At 41.6% G+C, this 9,922-nt stretch overlaps 1 protein-coding gene and 1 long non-coding RNA gene across 6 annotated transcripts in view; one reads left to right on the plus strand and one right to left on the minus strand.

Moving 5' to 3' along the window:
• Positions 1-8,035, minus strand: part of LOC102981096 (uncharacterized) — a 56,587-nt gene extending 48,552 nt beyond the window's left edge. For 3 of the 4 annotated variants that reach the window (XR_008617807.1, XR_449146.3, XR_008617806.1), the window contains exon 1: positions 7,873-8,035. This is a non-coding gene — a long non-coding RNA (uncharacterized lncRNA). Of the gene's footprint in view, positions 1-6,051; positions 6,082-7,872 lie in introns of those variants that run through there. The other variant, XR_008617808.1, reaches the window with a different exon arrangement.
• Positions 8,036-8,097: 62 nt separating this feature from the next.
• Positions 8,098-9,538, plus strand: LOC102981375 (growth-regulated protein homolog gamma-like). Of its 2 annotated transcripts, XM_007126260.4 has the most exons (4): positions 8,101-8,300; positions 8,395-8,518; positions 8,621-8,705; positions 9,283-9,538. In XM_007126260.4, exons 1-4 carry the CDS (start codon positions 8,210-8,212, stop codon positions 9,301-9,303), a joined length of 321 nt encoding a protein of 106 aa, XP_007126322.2. In that variant the 5' UTR covers positions 8,101-8,209; the 3' UTR covers positions 9,304-9,538. The 2 variants fall into 2 exon arrangements, with proteins under 2 accessions (XP_007126321.2, XP_007126322.2); XM_007126259.4 differs by having other exon boundaries at positions 8,098-8,300; positions 8,621-9,538.
• Positions 9,539-9,922: the final 384 nt, after the last annotated feature.

Below are 9,922 nucleotides of genomic sequence, written 5' to 3' on the forward strand. Positions count from 1 at the left end.
GCACAAAAGATCCCGAATAGCCAAAGCAATCTTGAGAATGAAAAATGGAGCTGAAGTAATCAGGCTCCCTGACTTCAGACTATACTACAAAGCTCCAGTAATCGAGACAGTATGGTACTGGCACAAAAACAGAAATATAGATCAATGGAACAGGATAGAAAGCCCAGAGATAAACCCACGCATATATGGTCACAATCTTGAGAACGAAAAATGGAGCTGGAGGAATCAGGCTCCCTGACCTCAGACTATACTACAAGGCTACGGGAATCATGACAGTATGGTACTGGCACAAAAACAGAAATATAGATCAATGGAACAGGATAGAAAGCCCAGAGATAAACCCACACACATATGGTCACCTTTTCTTTGATAAAGGAGGGAAGGATATACAGTGGAGAAAAGACAGCCTCTTCAATAAGTGGTCCTGGAAAACTGGACAGGTACATGTAAAAGTATGAAATTAGAACACTCCCTAACACCACACACAAGAATAAACTCAAAATGGGTTAAAGACCTACATGTAAGGCCAGACACTATCAAACTCTTAGAGGAAAACATAGGCAGAACACTCTATGACATAAATCACAGCAAGATCCTTTTTGACCCACCTCCTAGAGAAATGGAAATAAAAACAAAAATAAGCAAATGGGACCTAATGAAACTTAAAAGCTTTTGCACAGCAAAGGAAAACATAAACAAGATGAAAAGACAACCCTCAGAATGGGACAAAATATTTGCAAATGAACCAAGTGACAAAGGATTAATCTCCAAAATTTACAAGCAGCTCATGCAGCTCAATATCAAAAAAACAACAACTCAATCCAAAAATGGGCAGAAGACCTAAATAGACATTTCTCCAAAGAAGATATACAGACAGCCAACAAACACATGAAAGAATGCTCAACATCATTAGAGAAATGCAAATCAAAACTACAACAAGGTATCACCTCACACCAGTCAGAATGGCTGTGATCAAAAAATCTACAAACAATAAATGCTGGAGAGGGTGTGGAGAATGGTGGGAATGTAAATTGATACAGCCACTATGGAGAACAGTATGGAGGTTCCTTAAAAAACTACAAATAGAACTACCATACAACCCAGCAATCCCACTACCGGGCATATACCCTGGGAAAACCATAATTCAAAAAGAGTCATGTACCAAAATGTTCATTGCAGCTCTGTTTACAATAGCCAGGACATGGAAGCAACCTAAGTGTCCATCAACAGATGAATGGTTAAAGAAGATGTGGCACATATATACAATGGAATATTACTCAGCCATAAAAAGAAATGAAATTGAGTTATTTGTAGTGACATGGATGGGCCTGGAGTCTGTCATATAGAGTGAAGTAAGTTAGAAGGAGAAAAACAAATACCGTATGCTAACACATATATATGGAATCTAAGAAAAAAAAATGTCATGAAGAGCCTAGGGGTAGGACGAGAATAAAGACACAGACCTACTAGAGCATGGACTTGAGGATATGGGGAGGGGGAAGGGTAAGTTATGACAAAGTGAGAGAGTGGCATGGACATATATACACTACCAAATGTAGGTTGGATAGCTAGTGGGAAGCAGCCGCATAGCACAGGGAGATCTGCTTGATGGTTTGTGACCACCTAGAGGGGTGGGATAGGGAGGGTGGGAGGGAGACGCAAGAGGGAGGAGATATGGGGACATATGTATATGTATAGCTGATGCACTTTGCTATAAAGCAGAAACTAACACACCATTGTAAAGCAATTATGCTCCAATAAAGATGTTAAAGAAAAAAAAAACATAAAATGGTGGTAAAAAATGGAAAAAAATTAAAAGATCAACTACCTTTGCACTTTCAGAAACTGCTGTTCCAAATCCTAACAATTTCCCTCAAACAAATACCCAGCTCTCTTGTTAGCCCTGATCACTCAGCCTGCTCTGTCCTACTTTACTGTGATGACGGCTAAACTCATCTCCTTTCATCCTCAAAATCTCTGTATCTTCCCCTTTTTCTCCTTTCACTTTGTTGATATTGAGAAATAATTACCCCAGCCTGATCCCATTTGCTAAATTTAAGCAATCAATAAAACTGATTATTTAACCTCAACTATGGAAGTACGAATTCATGCATGACTTATTTTCCTTTTGCTTTCAAAAGCTATTCTTAATTTTTGTTACTTTATTATTTTCCTTTATTTAACAATATTTTATATGGAATTTACTTTCAAGCACATTTTGCAAATGTGAACTTACTTGATTTTCATATTAATCATATGAGAACTGTTTTCAGGACTTTAAAAGAAGTGAAAATGTTTTGGTTGGCGATAAGCTGGTGGAATGCAGAATGGATAAAAATGAAGCAGATACAATGAGAAAAGCTGTAACAAGAGATCACATGGTACAGGAAAAACAGGGAATAAGCTCTATTCCTGATTTTCTATTTATCCATTCCAGCCCCAAGTAATAAGTATTGCTATTTCTTGCCCTGGCCATGTATTGACTTCTTTCCTGGGCTTCTGCAAGTACCAAATAAATGCTAATACCATTGCCATCCCCTCACACAGAGCTTTCATTTTGCTTATGTTTGTTTTATAAGACTTCAGTTACTTGTGACATATGTTCTGTGTGTCTCTTTAAAAACAATGCATGTACAAATGGACAGAGTCAAGAAGAGTAAAAACAAAAATAAAAGTACTTCTGATGAAAAAAATATGTGGAATGTAGTAAAAAAATCATTGGAAAATATACTATTGACAACATTTAAAAATCAAGTTTTTGATTCTTTATTCATAATTCTGCTAGCTAAAACCCATATTGTGACACCACGTGTGTGATACTTTTATTTGTGATTTATACACTCATCTATTGACTTCCTAAATTTTGCTTCCATTAAAACCACAGTCATCATGATTTTATTCTCCAAAAACATCTTATAACATAAACTATGTACTTCCATGGAGAAGTTTCCCTTTTCTCTGTGCTGAGTTCCCTTTTTTAAAGTTGTCATAGCACCGTTTCTTCATGTTACGTTATCTGAACATGGTAGCATTTATTTAATCAGGACTATTTCCATAAACATTTAGGAAACAATTTTAAGAAAATAAAGATGAAAACCTAATTTGAAGCAATTTTTTAAAATCTTTAAAAAATTGCCCAAAGCCAATATTTTTGAAGGGTACTTAGTGTAACTTGAAATGATTTTAAATTGTTGCAAATTGCTCAAACCATCCAAATCTTTACTATAGATATAACAACAACAGAAGTTACCTAACATGCAGAGGGGAGTATATTGGATAGATATTAATGAATGTCAAGTTAAGAATTTGGAGTCTATCCAATTTTGCATCTCTTATAAATCCTGTCCTAGCACCTTATAGACAGTAGGTGGTTAATAAAGGTCTATTGAATTGAATATCCACTATCTCCTCATTTTCTGTCTTATCCTGAACCTTTTATTTACTCTGACCTTCCCACATACCACTTAGTACTTGGTGAATTTGTGCACACAGGGCATGGAAACACCTTGAGATGGATTCAAGAGCATTCTAATGGAGGTAACATCTGAACTGGTTTCTGAACAACAGATAGGGGCTACACACAGCCTTCAGTGACCAGGTCTTGCCTCCATCTCTCCCCCCTGTCCCTGCCTCACAGGTTTAGCTCCAGATACATGAATTGCTGGCTGCTCCCAGTAGACATGATACTCATTCTAGCCTTGATGCCTTTGTTCATCTGGTCATCTCTTTCTGGAATGTACCCTCTATCCTTTAATCTCCCAATTCACCTGGGAAAAATTCATCCATCCTTTAAGACTCAACTCAAGAGGCACCTTCCCTCCAGAGAAGCTTCTCTGAAGTTCTTCTCTGAGAGTTTGGCCCACCCCCTTCAGAAATAAGGTTAGGTATCCCACCGCTATGCTCCTATCATATCCTGGGCATACTCTTCATGGGATTTACCAGGCTGCTTCATAATTTTCTGTATGTATGTCTGCTTCTCCTGTTAGACTAAAAGTTTTGTGATAATGGAATGAATCTTAAACTTTTTGTATTCCTTGAACATAGCATGTTTCCAAACTCGTAAGTGCTAACTTTAAAATGAATAGATGGAAAAAAGAAGGGAAGGAAGGATTTAAATAGTGAAGAAATCAGTCTGTTAGAAAGATAATTTTAGAAGCAATATGAAAGAGAGAGGTATTTTTCAGAACTCTTTCACTGCGAGTGATGGAATTACAACTCAAACTGGCTGAACAAGAGAAGAGAATCTATTGCTATATAACACTGAAAGTCAAAGGATTACATAGGACAATGCTAGACTCAGGTGCTCAAGCATCTTCAATAATCTTGTCTGTGCAGGCCAGGTCTGTGCTTTCCTCTGTGGCAGTCTACTCTCAGGCAAGCTTTCCCCAAGTCATGGCAAGACCTTGGGTTTCCATTTTACCAGTTTAGCAATCCCAGCAAGAAGCAACAGCACCTCAATTCCCTTTGTTCCTGCACAACTGGCATTGACTCATTGGTCAATCTTAACTCATTGGCTCCATTGTGAACCCATATTGGCTTGGGCAAGGGCATAGGTAGGAAGCAGGGAACAACACTGCCATAGGGTCACAAGCTTCCCGTCTTCAGCTCAGAATTGAAGTCACCGCACCTTAATCACATGGACTGACAAGGGCAGAGGTGAGGATTTCCAAAGGAAAACCAGGGCTCTGTTTTAAGAAGAAGGAAGGGAAATTCCCTGGCGGTCCAGTGATTAGGACTATGCTTTCACTCCCTAGGGTGCCGGTTGGACCCTTGGTCAGTGAACTAAGATACACACTGCTCCGGAGCGACCAAAAAAAAAAAAAAAAAGGAAGGTCAGTGCCAGGCAGGAGACAGATAGAAATAGCAGTTGTAGTAGAGCTTGGAAGGGGAGGTTAACAATGATGTTCAACTGAGTGCTCTTAGAGGGATGGGAAATCTTGGGATCTATCAATAGTAGCATGTTCAGTCATCTTCATTTTCTCCCTTCAGTGTAGAACCAGAAACATTATACACAAACTATAGCTGTTAGGAAATGGGAGGGGTGGCAGTGTCAGTGGCAAAGCTCTCAAGGCAAGCTAGGATAAAGCAGAGCCACAACACTCATTCTTGCTGACCAATTAGCAAGGTCAGTTTTCAGCATGGAACAACGACCCCAGATTTTGCAGGCACAGTACATTGTATTCGTTAAATCTCAAAGATACAATAAAAATTACAGGGAAGAATGGAATTTAGGAAGCTGAGCTCCTATTTTAGAGATGACTTCATTGAGTTAGTGACTGCATTGGTTTATAGCTTGTACCTATAAAAGAGGCATTCGGGACATGTTAACACAAGAAGAAATTTGCTTATCATGATAGACTTCATAACACTGGTGCTCTTAAAATTTTCTGAAACTTACTATGGGGCTGTCATGAATTAAATAATGGAAAGAGGTACATTATAAAAGAAAAAAAAAGTCTTTCTTATTCCTTCCTGAAAGCAAATGATTTTAATTTAACAAGTTCTAGGAGTCACATTATAGATAATTCTACAGATAGTGAGTTGATTCTTGAAGTATCTCATCATTTTGGCTGCTACTGTAAATAAGCTGAAATTCTACTCAAAATTCCTGAGTGTTTACTCACATCTTTGGGTTGGGTCTGGGAATCATCACAGCTAATACTTTGCATTGTTTGAGGAGCTAGCTATTAATGCCCAAGGCAGAGAGTCATTTCTTAAATATTTTCCCATAAATGAATTGGGAAGAATTTTACTCTTATTCCTATTTTATGTGGAAAGTGATTGAAAACAAAATTTCAAACAATGGATTTTAAAAATCTATTCCAAGATTCCCAAAGAATACAGATGCATCCCTCTTACAAAATTTCTAATGCTGAACAATTTTAAAGATAAATTAACAGACGTTTCTTTGAAAAAAAATATATATTTTTCCTGCTTACATAAGGATTCACCATAGACCGTTGCTGTTCATGTAAGTATCTTAATCAGGTCGGGTGCTATAACAAAATATCATACACTAGGTGACTGAAATAACAAGCACTTATTTCTCACAGTTCTGGAGGCTGGGAAGCAAGATCAAAGTGTCTGCAGATTCAGTATATGGAGAGAATCCTCTTCCTGGTTTGCAGATAGTGATAGTTGCCTTCTTGCTGTATCCTCACATTGCAGAGAGAAAGAGAGGATAAGCTCTCTGGGTGTCTTTTCTTATAAAGGCACTAATCCCATCATGAGAACCCCACCCTGATGGCTTCATATAAACTGAATTACCTCCCAAAGGCCCCATCTTCTTGTACCATCACAATGAAATATAGTGCTTCAGCATATGAATTTTGGAGGATCCAAACATCTAATCTATAACATTAAGGTTGTAAAACACTTCTATTTTGTTTATTTAATAAATATTTATACAGCATTTAGTATGTGCTACACTTCTACAAATGTTAACATATTTAATACTCATAACAACTCTGTGAGGCAGGCACTATCATTAGCTCTCTTAAACAGAGGGAAAGCGAGAGCAGAGAGAGATTAAATAATTCCTCGTGGTCCCATGGCCATGTGGCAAGTAAGTGTGCAGCTCAGACTTCAGCCCTGACTGCCTGACAAACTCTCAGCTGCTCCTGAGGCAGACCCACTCCCTCAGCTCCCTTTTCAAAGCAACCACAGAATATCACACACATCCCTGAGGTCCTCATCGATCCAGGAGGATCAACTTAAACCATCTGCTGTTTAATCCAAAAGGGATATTGGAACTGATGGTGAAAGTGAGAAGGCCTCAGTTACATAGAATCTGAAATGTAAGTACATTGATAGCTGATAGGAGAGAATCAATCCCAGGAAACAGGCAAATTCAGACAACCTGGAGTGAAATATATTAGTAAGCTACTGCTTATATATGTCGAAAACCATATCTGTTTGCTGCTTGTATCAATAGTAAAGTCAGGAATCACTAGGTACTAGCTTTCTGATGTTTATGATCTTTTCTGTCCACGGACAATCCTAGAAAAGGGGAATGGACCTCCTGAGCAAGGCACGGCCCCTTTCAACACCCAAGTAACTGTCATGAGTGAAAACACAGCCTCCTATAGAACAAAAAGTGGTGCTCCTGTAATGACTAAATTCCAGAAATTCAAAGAAAGGGCAGATAAGAGATTACAACACTGTATCTTAAAATAAACAGTGAATTAACCTGTTCAATGGCCTACCCCCAGGCCCAACCTCGGAAAACAATGGCACTAAGTGTGATTTATTTGAGACCCTAAAACACCGAGAATTCGGTTCTTACACACAAACTGAGATGACAGATGTAATTTTAAAGAGTGCGTTTACTCCAGGGATAAATAAAATCTACAAAACCCAACTTAAAGAGAAAGGAGAGAGACAGACAAAAAAAGGCTGCCATTCCACCCTCAACTCTTCCAATCTCCAAAACAGAAGTGTCTTTAGAAGAAGTTAACTCTTGGACTTCCCTGGTGGCACAGTGGTTAAGAATCCGCCTGCCAATGCAGGGGACACAGGTTCGAGCCCTGGTCCGGGAAGATCCCACATGCCGCGGAGCAACTAAGCCCGTGCGCCACAACTACTGAGCCTGCGCTCTAGAGCCCGTGAGCCACAACTACTGAGCCCGTGCGCCACAACTACTGAAGCCCGCGCACCTAGAGTCCATGCTCCTCAACAAGAGAAGCCACCGCAATGAGAAACCCACGCCCCGCAAGAGTAGCCCCCGCTCGCCACAACTAGGGAAAGCCCGTGCACAGCAACCAACACCCAACACAGCCATAAATAAATAAATAAATACATTTATAAAAAAAGAAGTTAACTCTCTGCACTGTGGTGCAGTCCCTATATTGGTCTAACCAGTCTGACACTCACCGCCCGAGACCACGGGTGGCCAGGCGCCCACGGCTGCCCTCGCAGGTGGTAGCCCCGGGGTGACCGCGACTCACTCCCCCTGCGGGGGTTTCGGCGCAGAGACGACACTCCACCCCCTCCCAGAGAGCGCGGATTACGCGGGAGGCCCGCGGGGCCGCGCCCTCCTTCCGGACCGGGAATGCCAAGTGCGTCGGGGAATTTCCCTGGCCCTGGGCTGCCAGCCCCTGTCCGATCGGGATAAAAGGGCTTCGCCCAGCTCGGGGAGCCACAGACTCCGCTCCGCCAGCCCTCCAGCCCGCCTTCCCACCGCAGGCAGAGACACTCCGAGCTGAACCCCATGGCCCGCGCCGCGACCCCCGCCGCCCCCCGGCTCCTCCGCGCCGCGCTGCTGCTCCTGCTAGTGGTGGCCGCCGACCGGCGCGCAGCAGGTGCGACCCGATGCCCGGCATCCCCAGGGCGGGACGGGGGCGGGTGGGTGCCCATCCCGGGACAGCCCCCTGACCGAGTCTGTCCTCCCCGCAGGGGCGCCTGTGGTCACCGAACTGCGCTGCCAGTGCCTGCAGACCTTGCAGGGGATTCACCTCAAGAACATCCAGAGCGTGAAGGTGACGCCCCCGGGACCCCACTGCGGCCAAACGGAAGACGTGTAAGTGCCGCCGCTGTTGCTGTGCTTGTCACCCCCTCCGTCCCGACGACGCCACCCCGACCCCCAACCTGACCTCACGTGGATTCTCCCTTCTCTCTACAGAGCCACTCTCAAGACTGGTCAGGAAGTTTGTCTCAACCCTGAAGCTCCCATGGTTAAAAAAATCATCAACAAGATGCTAAAACAAGTAAGTCATGGATTTTATTCCCACTTGCAACTAGAGCCATTGGTCACAAATACTGGCATCTACCTCCTGAAAATATTATTAGAGAAACCTATGGTTTAGTTGCAGGACTGAAAATCATTATTATTTCACCATTAAATTTGATCTGGTCTGTGTCAGAAGGGTATTTCCAGGGCCCTCTGTCCTAATCCTCCTCTCCACTATTCAAATGAGTGTGGGTATGTTCCTAAAAGATAAAGTAGATTTAGCCAGTGATGGTAAAATGCTTCTGACCCGTTAAGGAACAAACATTGTTTACCTCCATTCCTCAATGGTTTCTACCTGAAATGTGGAATCCCTGGTTTTGGGCAACATGGGCCTCTGAAGCTTAGTAGTGAAGAGCAGGGACTTTTCAGTGAGACCTCCCTGAGGTCAAGTCTAGGATACCTGTGAAAGGTTTTTAACCCCTTTGAGCAGGAACCTTTTCCGAGTGCAGAGCTGGGCCAGGGTCTACATGCAGAAGTCCCTTCAGCCTCAAGGGCCTGAAAGAGAAGAGCAGCTTTCTAAAGCACCTGTAACACTAACCCTTTTCTCATCACAGGGGCAGCACCAACTGACCTAGAGAGAAGTAAGAAGCTCATAGGGCATTTCCTGAAGAGCGGTATCTGCTCTTGGAGGAACTGAAAATGAAGAAGAGAACAGCTGGCTTCTGGGGACACCTAGAAAGGACTTGATGTGCTGGACTATTTTTTATGAGTTCTATTTATTTATACATGTATTTATTTATTTTTATAGCTCATATTTTAATATTTTACATGTTAGTATTTAAAGATGTCAATGTGTTTAATCAAACTTAACTCAGTCCTGATTGTTATTTAATATGAGGATGATGGGTTCTAAATGTCTCATTAAACTGATATTTATTGGGAGACCATAAAGTACCAGGCACTGTGATAGAGGTGGAGGGGGTGGGTGGGAGAGAGGATCCATGCAGTTGGACAGTGAGATCACTATTAGAATCAGGGAAAGTGTGTGCACATCTATGTACTTGTTTAAAACAATGTCGGTTATTATTTATTGAAATGATCTCACTTTATGTGGTCAACATTTTTATGTTGAAGCTTCCCTTGGACATTTTGTGTCTTTCTTGTAGGGCATAATGCCTTGTTTAATGTTCATTATGTAGTGTTTCTCTTTGTTTTGGAACAGAGAAGTTAAAACTATTGTTACATTTTTTTAAA

The sequence above is a fragment of the Physeter macrocephalus genome, chromosome 7 (genome assembly GCF_002837175.3).
Source record: "Physeter macrocephalus isolate SW-GA chromosome 7, ASM283717v5, whole genome shotgun sequence".
NCBI lineage: Eukaryota > Metazoa > Chordata > Mammalia > Artiodactyla > Physeteridae > Physeter > Physeter macrocephalus.

Coding starts and splice junctions, on each gene's coding strand:
- LOC102981375 (XM_007126259.4), top strand. CDS start 8,210: ATGGCCCGCGCCGCGACCCCCGCCGCCCCCCGGCTCCTCCGCGCCGCG. Junction 8,301..8,394: donor CGCCGACCGGCGCGCAGCAG/GTGCGACCCGAT, acceptor TCCTCCCCGCAG/GGGCGCCTGTGGTCACCGAA. Junction 8,519..8,620: donor TGCGGCCAAACGGAAGACGT/GTAAGTGCCGCC, acceptor TTCTCTCTACAG/AGCCACTCTCAAGACTGGTC.